The sequence below is a fragment of the Labrus bergylta genome, chromosome 6 (assembly GCF_963930695.1).
Source record: "Labrus bergylta chromosome 6, fLabBer1.1, whole genome shotgun sequence".
NCBI lineage: Eukaryota > Metazoa > Chordata > Actinopteri > Labriformes > Labridae > Labrus > Labrus bergylta.
This window is the reverse complement of record NC_089200.1, coordinates 33,355,523-33,367,330: the sequence shown is the minus strand read 5'-3', so window position 1 is coordinate 33,367,330 and position 11,808 is coordinate 33,355,523. Positions and strand designations below refer to the sequence as shown.

Genomic DNA, 11,808 nt, shown 5'->3' with positions numbered 1-11,808 from the left:
ACTTCTTATATTTGATTTTATTTAAGTTCTTGCTATTTTGCTTCATTTCCTTTGTTTACTGCTTTTGCACCAAAACACCATGTCAAATTCCTTATATGTGTAAATGTACTTGGCAATAGAAAACGATGACTGATTCTGAATAAATAGTTATACTGCATTAATTTTGTCGGCTCTAAAAAATACTGCAATCAGCCAGTACAACAGCTTACAGTATGCATGAGTAACCTATTCAATTCTGTGATGTAGGTTGCTGCCAAAAATCCTAAAAATTCCCTGAAGAAACGAGAGACAACGTCATGTTGAAGTTACAGCAAACGTTTGAGTTATCAATGCTGACAGTAAATCTCTGGCTAGTATCTAATATTTTGTCAACAGTTTTTTTTTTTACATAGCTGTTGCAAAAAATGTGTTTCTTTGAACTGGTTTTTGTTTTCATAGAGAAAATGTTTATCTTGAAATGTATTCAAATTCTTTTACTGACACCTACTGTTCGAATTGTGTATTGCGATGAGTGGTCAGCATGCGGCATTCACATGATTAATTGAGGCAATTAAGTGTGCTACAAGGAGCTATTGCCAATAGTAGGATACAGGTGAAGGAGACTTGTGTGTGAAGAACATTTCAAATACTGAAAAGACTAAACATTTCTGGTATGTTCATTTGTAAAGGAGAGTTGGTTTAGCTTTGGTATAGTTATTTGTGCTCATAAATGCTTGTGTCTTTATTTACTTCATTTTAGTTTGTTTGCTGACAAAAAGAAAATAATAAATATTGGTCAAACATCAGTTTGAGCGTGGCTTACCTGTACCAGAAGAAGAAACTTTGGGAGCAGTTATACAAACTTATGCATAGTGTTCATGACAGTTATCAATTAAACCTAGAACAGACTGCAACTAACAGTGTCATTAGTTACAGTTTTATTTTCTATTTACATTCAATTTGTTACATAAATATAATGCATAATCTTCAGAAAAGCTTTCAAATCAATTAATACAAGAGCTTGATCATAATACGATGAGATTAAACACAAAAACTCAGGGTGTATGCTGGTCTGATCAAACACATGCGCATGAAAAAAATGAGCTAGAGTGTTCAAAGATGAAGTCACACACAGAGAACAGGCTACTGTAATAGATCCAGTAGTCATTAGCCTTTTAGTATAGACCAAGAGAACTGATACCCAAACAATGCTAACTTAATGAAAAGAGAATTGGGTTGTGAGGAATACACTACTAAAGATGTATCGGATGTAAATGACATTTCAAACCAACGGTTCTGTCAATCCTGCTCTCTGATTCCCTCTACAGTGCAATATATTTGCAAACGGAAGTTGTTGTCAGTTATAGCTCACAAAATGAGTTCAAGTGCCTTGAAATACATGCCAGTCCAGTTGAGCTAGAACAAATGCACATATGATATCATTTTGTAGATCAATGTGGGCACATGTTTGAAACACCTAGTGCAGAAGTTTAATATAAACCCTTAATGCAAAGTGAGTGACAGGGTCCACATTTGGGTCAAACACTAGCACTTGTCTAAAAGATGACATACCTTGTCTCAGTGTTTGAGATGCAGGTCATGTTGGGTTAAACAATGTGGGTGGAAAATAGAGGTACTGGACTGTGGAAAGGTAAACATTGAAGAGTGGGCTCCTTAAAAAAAAGATTCATGCAGATGAAAATCAAATCAATGTAATAGTTTCTGTCCATTAACTGTCTGAAAAATGATTGAACAACATTAACTCTCAACTGTAGCAATTTGTTTTAAATAAATCTGTTTCTATTATACTCATTGGTACAAAACAACAGTTTCTTTTCCTGTTGTCCAGTATAATTAAGAAAAACAAAGATGTTCATGTGTGTAGAGAAGTGGCCAATATTCTCTAGTCAGCAGGTTCTGCGTCCACAATGTCCAGGCCTTCTTCCTCGCAGGCCATGTTGCTCTACTCAGGCATTATTGATAATAATGAGAGCAGGACTAGCGGTCTGCTGACTAGTCTCACACATGGCTCCCAGCCTGGCTGGCTTGGCAAGGACTCTTGGAGTGTTTAGGTTGTAGACTCCTGCCTGGAGGAAACAGGCCCGTAGAGTCAGGCAAAGCACCTCTTGAGGCTTTAGCTGCAGCTTGTATTCAGTCTGACCCACCCAGGTGAAAGAGCTATGGACCTCTAGAGACTCTTGGCTGAAAGGACATAATTGAAGGAGATAAATTAGTAAATATGTTGATGTAAAAGTAAGACTCTTTGTTTTTGCGTAAATGTAAACACTAACCAGGTGCTTTTGTGCCGCAACTCAATGATGACATCCACTTGAGCCAAGGAACAGTTTGACAGAGTCAATGTAACTGGCACCACACAGATGCTACAGACAGAGGGCAAAACATCATCAGCAACATGTTTCTCTTAGTGTTGCTACATTACCTTTATTTAAATCAACTCTGGTGTTCTTATTGCAAAGGGGCGCAAAGCCTTTTCAATACATAAAGGTTTATACATAAGACCGGAGGTTGCCGCTTGGGTAAAACACATCTAATTAAGAATTACTTCCTTTCTATTGATATTACTTACACTGATGTTGTAACTGTAAAATTGCTCCTCATTGTTCCTCTGGATTTGTCAAATCCCCAAGCTAAGTACCAACCTCGAGTCTGAGTCAACAAAGAAGAATCTGAGTTGGGTTGAGTCTGAGCCATTCAAAGTTGGGCTTCAGTTCTCCACTTGAAAACAACAATTATTTAATTCCTCATGTGATATACTTCTAAGCTTTAGCTCTATATTATCTGTGAGGCTTCATATCCTAAATCTACAACTTAGAGCCAATTCATCATCAAATGATTCTAAATATGTTGAGCAGTGCATGCTTTCCATGTTGTATTGATGTATAAATGTATTCAGTTATTTACTTTAAAGAATTAGAGAAGCATATACAACAACTTGAATGGTTTCCATGTGTGCAGTAATGTCACTATTTCAAAGCTATTGTAAGTGTTATGAACTGAGAGGACAATGGGAACTCTCCAGAGATAAATGACAAACTTTTAGCATCTCAAATAGAATTGTGAAGAAAGCTATAATGGAGCTTTGGATTTGTAAGGATCACCATATCAACCCCAACTGACGTGGACGGACATTTTGTATATGTAGAAAACACATTTAATATATGAAGAATACATTCTGATTGATCCTATCTGGAAATGTAAATGATTAATGAAGTTGCAGCACAGCCCACATTATGGAACACACAAACTGCTGCTGAGATGTGAATGTTCAATACAATTCTACTTATTGGACTCAAAGTAACAGTTTTACTGAGTGATATTTGATCAGCAGTCTCTATGGTATAAGTTGAGTACTTTGTTAACCACTGTTCCCTGGTGAATGAGGCATTTCACTATTCTGAAAAGATTTGAAAAATGCATGTGCGTGTGTGTGTGTGTGTGTGTGTGTGTGTGTGGTGCAGTCTGTGTCCCACCTATCCTGGACAAATGGATGTGTGTAGGTCTCAGGGTAGTGCAGGTTGCTTTTGATGAGCTGGGACAGCTCTGCAGAGGGGAGGACGACTGGGGGGGGCAGCTCCGACTTAAACTTGAGTAGCACCATCTCCTGAGCTTCCTGCAACAAAAACAAATCATCACAAAAACATAACATGCATCTTTTAATGATAGAAATCTTTCTTCCACCAGATATGTGTGCATTGCATGTCTGTTCCGGTCCGTTACAGCTCCATAGGCTGCCAGACAGCTGGAGTGCCGAGACAAATGAATTCCTGCGGTCATTTTAGAGATTCACTCGCAACATTGTGAAATAATACGATGTATGTGGTATAAAACTGTATTAAACCATTTCAAACACAAAAACTAACACACATACGGTCATAGTTCTGAACTGTTTTATTCTGAAGATTAAACTGTATGTTTTAATCTTGTTTCTCAGTCTGACTTCCTGTCCTGCTCGATCTTCTCTAAATTGATGCGCCTTGCTCCGGCAAAAATAGAAGCCTTGTGTATCTGCCACGTAGGGTCCGGACTGATGGAGCTGAGACGGAGCCAGTGGAAGCACACACATTGTGCTATAACAGAGCGGAGACAGACCAAACATGCATCTGGTGGAATTTAGGCTTGAGAGTGAATTCTGACCTCTGTAAATGTTTTTGATATCAAAATGCCTTGTGAAAATCATGGTATGTCACCATTGTCTGCTGTGTGTGCATTCCATACCTCTTTGGGAAGTAAAGAACAGGCCTCTTTGCCAATGGTCTGCAAGGCCACATGGAGCTGGCCCTCTAGAATCAGCTGTTTGTTGTCCTCTACTACGTAAGCCTGTACAAGCACACAAATCCAAAAGTTCATATTTGTAATGTAATGGTGAAATCTTACATAGTGAAGCCCTGTTCACACAGAGCTTGACAGTTCCTGGTTAACTTGAGAACGTTCAGACTCTGACATTTTTAGGAATTTGTCTTTCACTCATGCACCTCACAGCGGGATATTGTCAGTAACAACATACTCTGTTTGGTTTGAGGAGGTCGAGGGCAGCTATGTAGCATGAGCAGGTGGAGGAGTCTTCCATAATAATGACGGTTACTGTATTAATATCACTTAGAAGGCACATTAGTACTGTGTCTGTCCCCCGGTCCAGACCCCTTTTTATAAGTCATCCAAACGTAGAAAAAAAAGGCGTAAATCGTCAAAATCTCATTAGAATCAAAACTACGAATACGATTTTCCAAAAAAAACAGAAAATTCACTGCAGACTTTTGAACATTAGGTCCTTAGTATCCAAATCTCTTTTTGTGAATGATCTGATATCAGATCAGCATATTGATTTACTTTGTTTGACTGAAACCTGGCTGTGTCGAGATGAATATGTTAGTTTAAATGAATCCACTCCTTCCAGTCAGTTTAGTACTCATATACCTCAAGGCGCTGGACGAGGTGGTGGAGTAGCAGCTATTTTTAATTCTAGTCTTCTAGTTAACCCTCGACCAAAGCTGAATTTTTCTTCTTTTGAAAGCCTGTTCTTAGTCTTTCACATCCAGTCTCAAGAACCTTTCAGCCAGTTCTAGTTGTTGTAGTTTACCGCCCTCCTGGCCCATATTCTGAATTTCTATCTGAATTTGCAGAATTTTTATCAAATGTAGTCCTTAGCAGTGATAGAATAATTGTTGTAGGTGACTTCAATATCCATGTGGATGTTGATAATGATAGCCTTAGCACAGCTTTCATGTCATTATTAGACTCTATTGGTTTCACCCAGGGTGTAAACGAACCTACTCATCATTTTAACCACACCCTGGATCTTGTTTTAGCTTATGGCATTGAAATCCAAAACCTTACAGTTTTCCTAGAAACTCCTCTTCGATCAGACCATTTCCTTATTACATTCGACTTTGTCCTACCAGAGAATTATCTCTGCTAAATAAAAATGTGCTCTCTACAAGTTTATCTGATAGTGCTGTAGCTAGAGTTAAGGAAGCTATTTCAGATGCTTTTGATTCAGTTTCAACCCAGTTGGAAACTCTTATGATAGCTTTAGTCCCTCTCAGCTAGATCAGTTTGTTGATAGTGCAGAGGATTCGCTGAGAGTTACTCTTGATTCGATTGCTCCCCTAAAATAGAAGGTTATCAAACGGCAGAGACTAGCTCCATGGTTCAACTCAGAAACCCGTAGTCTAAAACAAATCGTCGCAAAATTTTGAAAGAATATGGCGCTCAACCAAAACAGTAGAATCTCGTTTATTCTGGCAGGATAGTCATAGAAAATATATGAAGGCTCTACGTCACGCTCGAGCTGCCTACTACTCCTCTCTAATCGAGGAAAACAAAAGCAATCCTAGATACCTTTTCAGCAGTGTAGCTAGGCTGACAGAGAGTCATAGCTCCATTGAGCCTTGTACTCCTTTGGCCCTCACCAGTAATGATTTCCTAAGCTTTTTCAACAACAAAATTCTAGACATCAGAGACAAAATTGGTAACCTCCTGCCCTTACCTGGTGCTGATACGTCTGACACGGCAGAGACAGTTCCAGGACCAGATATAAGTCTAGACTGTTTTTCTCCAATCGACCTTTCAAAACTAAATTCAATTATTTCTGCGTCGAAACAGTCAACCTGTCTTTTAGACCCAATCCCAACCAAGCTGTTTAAGAAAGTCTTTCCATTAGTTAGCAACTCTATATTAGATATGATCAATATGTCTTTACTGACAGGCTATGTACCACAGTCATTTAAAGTAGCAGTAATCAAACCTCTACTCAAAAAACCTACTCTAGATTCAAGAATTCCAGCTAACTATAGGCCTATATCCAACCTTCCCTTTATCTCAAAGATCCTGGAGAAAGTGGTAGCAAATCAGCTGTGTGACTTTCTCCATGACAACAGTGTATCTGAGGAGTTTCAGTCAGGATTTAGAGTCCACCATAGCACTGAGACTGCACTAGTTAAAGTTACAAACAATCTACTTCTAGCTTCAGACGGACTTCTCTCTGTGCTCGTCTTGTTAGATCTTAGTGCTGCTTTTGACACCATTGACCATCAGATCCTATTATACAGACTAGAACATTTACTTGGAATTACAGGGACTGCTTTAAGTTGGTTTGAATCCTACTTATCAGACCAATCTCAGTTTGTACATGTTAATGATAAGTCCTCTACGTACACCAAAGTTAGCTATGGAGTGCCACAAGGTTCAGTGCTTGGACCAATTCTCATTATATATGCTTCCTCTGGGAAATATTATGAGGAAACACTCCATAGTTTCATTGTTATGCAGATGATACTCAGCTTTATGTATCAATGAAGCCCGATGGCACCAGTCAGTTATGTAAGCTAGAAACGTGCCTTAAGGACGTTAGGACCTGGATGACCAGAAATGTTTTGCTACTTAACTCAGACAAGACTGAAGTTATTGTGCTGGGCCCTAAAAACCTCAGAAAGACTTTTTCTAGTGATGTGACTGTCCTTAATGACATCAGCCTGGCATCTAGCACCACTGTTAGGAATCTAGGAGTTCTATTTGATCAAGATATGTATATATTTTCACCTTCGTAACATATCCAAGATCAGGACTATCCTGTCGCAAAATGATGCAGAAAAACTAGTTCATGCATTCGTTACCTCAAGGTTGGATTATTGTAATTCTCTTTTGTCTGGGTGCTATGGTGGGTCTCTAAAGACTCTTCAACTAGTCCGGAACGCTGCAGCTCGTGTACTGACTAGAACTAGGAAAAGGGACCACATTACTGCATATACAGTACATCATATTACTGCATGTATCTATCTGTAAATCTCAGTCACTAACCACCTACTTTCCTGGGAGCTCTTGAGCTCGCTTAGGCTCCTCAAAATCGTTGGTTGACGGACTGCCAGAACAACAACCTAATAAAAATTGATTGATTGATTGATTGTGAAAAGCAGTAAAGTTATGAAATGTAGAAAAATTCTGTTGTGCATCACGTCATCATCCAGTCTACGTTTGGGAAATGTTCCATGAAATAACCTGTTTCATTCACACAACTGTTCTCCTATGCACGTGAACCTTTCCTAGGGCACATGCAGAAATAAGTCATTTTCAAGACAGTTGGAGCAGATTCTTCTGTTTGCATTCACACAAGCTTCCCACCCTGCCCCAGGTATGGAGAATGTTCAGGAGTGCAGTACAAATGTGAAAGGGGCTTCACATTCTTGCTAACTTACCTAGCTTCCCTTATCCTGACACTTAGTCATGAAGTTGTTAATTCTCTTTCTCTGTTACATGTACCTTCCAAATGACGATGATGTTGAGGTCCAGCTCATTACACTTCTTTACGATGTTGTTAATGTCAGTGTCCTCAGTGGAAACAGAGCTCTGACTCTTGTTGCTGGATGATCTCCCAGAGGGTGCCACATTTACTCGCTGAGATTCTGAGGTCCAACATCCACGGAAAAAGAAATCTCCACAGGGTGTAGAGGAACTGATGATCTACACAGCATGAAGAGGTAAGGAGAAGGGGGAAAGACAGAAACTCTTTTTTAATGTTTCACTCTAATCCAACTCATCAATATTTTTTCAACTGCAGCAGGGATCTGTTTTCATAGAGAAAGATCTAAAAACCCATTATACACAACTGCCATCTGGTTTATTATTCAACAGAGGTATTAACAAGGACAAAAAGAGATGATGCCTATGCCCTCTTGCTGGGCTTAATGGTCCCACATAAATATATCAGAGATCCAGTATATCCTGTGTAAATGTGTCTCTGAGTCATGACTGTCTACAATGAGTGAGAAGCTTGAGTCCCACTGGCTGTGTTGTTGTCAGAGCCGTGTTGACATGGACGGGACGGCCGGCTCCTCCCCTTGTGTATAAAAGCTGTTCTAGTCAAGGACTAGAGAGAAGAATATCATACTTTACTTATTGATTATTTGAAACGTCACCTAAGCATTTTAGGATCACGGTCATTCAGTGTAAATTTACATGCAATGTGACGCCACGAGCTAACTAAAGAGCGCTAACATTAGCATGCTAACACAACAATGCAGCTCGAGACAAGGACAATTTTGTCCACAGCTTGTGCTTAGCGCTTAATTATGGTGCGTTCTATTTGATAACGCCTTCATGTGAACGTGAGTGTAGGGGGGTTGGAGGTGTGTCTCTGGAGGAGAGCGGAGGCTTCAGTATGTTTGTGGCCAAACAGCAGTTTGTTTTGGTTTTAAGGGCGACATCTACTGGATAAAAATGTTACACATTCTTCCTTTCAAAGTATGATGCGAAATGTTAACATATCAAAAAATAACCAAACTTGTCCTTACGAGGTATAAAAATGAAAACATACACTTGAACTGAATTAAACTGAGGATTTATCTCACCTGTTCATTTCCCAGATTCAGGTCTGCAAATGTGTACTTCTGTACAGCATCTGAGGTAGCTGAAATAATATACAAAACATAGCCAAATGATTTTTTGAATAAAAACAGGGACTCTAATGAACGCGTGTCAAACTGGTACCTTGGAGGGGCTTGCATCTTGTGGCCCTGAAACACAGCTTGGCTCTCTCTCTGCTAGTGAGTTTACAGTCTGGAGGGGGAAAGGACAGAAGATGGTAAATAGTCAGTGAAAATACACCAGCAACAAGTTTTAGGTCATGATAAATAAAATGAGTTCATTTTTGTTCAATGTAGCATTAAAGGCCATTGCGCACTGAGTCAATTTTTTTTGGTTCAAAATTGACGCACGTTAAAAAATAAATAGGATCTTATGTTGTGTCAATCATGTTTGCACACTGCCCCAGAGACTTTCGTCCGTCATTATTATTTCAGAACAGGTTTAGATTTTTTGCGTTTGTCTGGAGCGTCCCTACCTGTCAGACGTTGTTCAGGATCGATTGCTTCTTTTTTTTGAATGTGTGAACAGAGTATCAAAGTGGATCATTGACATCCTGAAACACACCTGGGATTATTATTTCTGCACATCCTTATTGACAGCTGAAATTCTACTCGCTCTTGTCTTGTTTTCATTTGGACTGTACGCGTTGTTTTTTTCCAAGTAGTGAAAGAAGCACAAAGTCAACTTCACTGCTCGATCACACTGCATGGTGAGTACGAGACGTTTGGTCTCGGTGGGAGTGGGGTTGTTGTAAGGCTCATCTTCGTGATGGTAGCTTGGGGGAGCAGTGCCAGAGTTAATTAGCACAGTTGAGAACTGATAAGCGATTGCTCTCCTTCTTCTCTCTCTGTAGTAGCACACACACAGACACACAGACACAGACACAGACACAGACACAGACACAGGCACGCTGGAGGAGACTTTTCTGTTTGGACATTTTAGATAAAAGAGAAGTGAATAAGATGTGGAGACACCGGGCAGGTTCTGTAAGCATTTCTTTATGTAGCCGTGTGCATATGTTGTATTGAACAGAACCCAGTAGCACTCAACTGTTTCAGTCTCATATTGCAATTTTTTGCAATTCATAGAAAAATAAACGCGTCAGACTCATTGGGCATGGTGTCTATCCGTGATGGGTTTTTTGTTTTTTGGATAATGGATCCTAAAACCGCATCCAAAAAAAAGGGACTCAGTGTGCAAAGGCCTTGAATGGTATATAGCTCGAGCATGCATTATGATATACCACCACTGATTATCAAAGTTCAATTGTGACATCCAGTTGCGTTCAATTATGAGCAGAGATGTGGTGGAATACATGAATATTTTTGTTATCCTCTTATCAGGGTTCTTTTGTTCATTTTCAGTTGTAAGAGTTTCTTCCATCCTGTTGGGTTGTTAGCTATAGCTTGTCTTTCATGTTATGTCTACAATGATATGAATTCACTTTACTATGGCATACCATGATCATATATTTGACTGTTAACGCCATTGTATATACTTGTGCCACTATAAAGACAAAAACAACTTTTTGACCACTAGTAGCACTTTTATTTTTAGACTGTGTCCCTACATTATTTTAAACAAGTAAGTAGGATGTGACACACGATTGAAAAACAAGCAAACAAAACAAAGCAAGTAGCAAGGGCGACAAGAAGTATGAGCAGAAAACAATAAGCTGAAGGTTTGTTGTATGAATGGAACACCCTCTGCTTTGAGAGCTGATCGAATAGAACAAAAAAAAAAGAGAAACCTGTTAGATTGAAGAAATGAATGCAGACCCATTTCATGATTAATGTCATTATAGTAGTTTAATGTTACTCTAATAAGAGGGTGAAATACATCTACTTCCTGTCCTTGGTGTTCAATATATGTGAAAGAAATCTTACACTGTGACTCACTTGCTAGAGACCGAGACAAGCTGCCGTGGCATATCCCTTCTACAGCCACACGTCTAAAAAGTGAACTTGTCTACTTTAAAAATAATTTGACATTACTTTAACCTTTTACAATAAAGTAAGGAACTTGGGGAAGAACCTGTGGAGTTTTACAGTTTACTAACAGTTGGGAGTGTATGAGCGGACACTTCACACACCTCCAGCTCTCACTTAACAATATACAACCCATGTTGTCTGCGTCTCCCCCAACATTTCTTCACCAAAAACATTTTTTTATTTTTTTTTATTTTTTATTTTTTTAAGGGTTTTCTTCTGCACAAAGCTTTATAATGGCAAACTGAACGTGCCTGCTCTACTGTTTCTGTGAGGTAACGGGAGTCGGTGCATGAAATCCTGAAGTGATCCTGTGTGATGTGCCAACATTTACATATGTTGTAGTGTGAGCATGTTTGAGATTATGGAGAAGAATATCTGATATACCAGGCTGACTAGAAGAAGTGACTTTAAAGCCAGTGAACTACATATTCTACAAACCTTTATCCTTGGCAGGATTGATACACTTGTGGAGGCGCCAGTGTTGACTGCTGCTCGAGACTTGGACAATGTGGAACTCTTGCACGCCAGCTTCACTCTGGATCCAAAAGGAGGCAGAATGAAAATAGTTTGTTCAACTTGACAAAAGAAGAAAGCTGGGTACTAAAAGTGTGTTTCTCTCACCGTGTTGATGTTCTCTACATCAATAAAGACCAGCGTTCCACCACTGCCCTTGTCATCCTGACTGTGATGTGGAGGAACGCTGCTGCGGCAAGCCGAGGCCTGCACACTTAGAGAACGACTGGCACAGATAAACACTGTGTGACGTAACACACGATGACTTCACATGAAAAAAAGAGAAAAAGAGTAAGAGATCATCGAAACAGATAAAAACATTCAGATTTGCACCACTGCTAGATCAAAGCAGTGTCAGTGTGAATATGTACTTTGACAAATTTACAACCTATTTCCACCCAAAATAGTTCAAGAGTGAAGCCACCAGAAATTAATTCTATGTTCA

General features: G+C 39.3%; 1 protein-coding gene across 1 annotated transcript in view; it reads right to left on the bottom strand.

The window, feature by feature from the left end:
- Positions 1-900: 900 nt before the first annotated feature.
- Positions 901-11,808, bottom strand: part of trappc8 (trafficking protein particle complex subunit 8) — a 46,151-nt gene continuing 35,243 nt past the window's right edge. The window contains exons 21-29 of the mRNA XM_020646918.3: positions 11,472-11,628; positions 11,289-11,385; positions 8,983-9,051; positions 8,844-8,902; positions 7,756-7,956; positions 4,216-4,317; positions 3,471-3,610; positions 2,271-2,360; positions 901-2,181 (exon numbers count right to left, since the gene is read on the bottom strand). Coding sequence (XP_020502574.2) covers positions 1,947-2,181; positions 2,271-2,360; positions 3,471-3,610; positions 4,216-4,317; positions 7,756-7,956; positions 8,844-8,902; positions 8,983-9,051; positions 11,289-11,385; positions 11,472-11,628 — 1,150 coding nt within the window. The 3' untranslated portion in view covers positions 901-1,946. The remainder of the gene's footprint in view (positions 2,182-2,270; positions 2,361-3,470; positions 3,611-4,215; positions 4,318-7,755; positions 7,957-8,843; positions 8,903-8,982; positions 9,052-11,288; positions 11,386-11,471; positions 11,629-11,808) is intronic.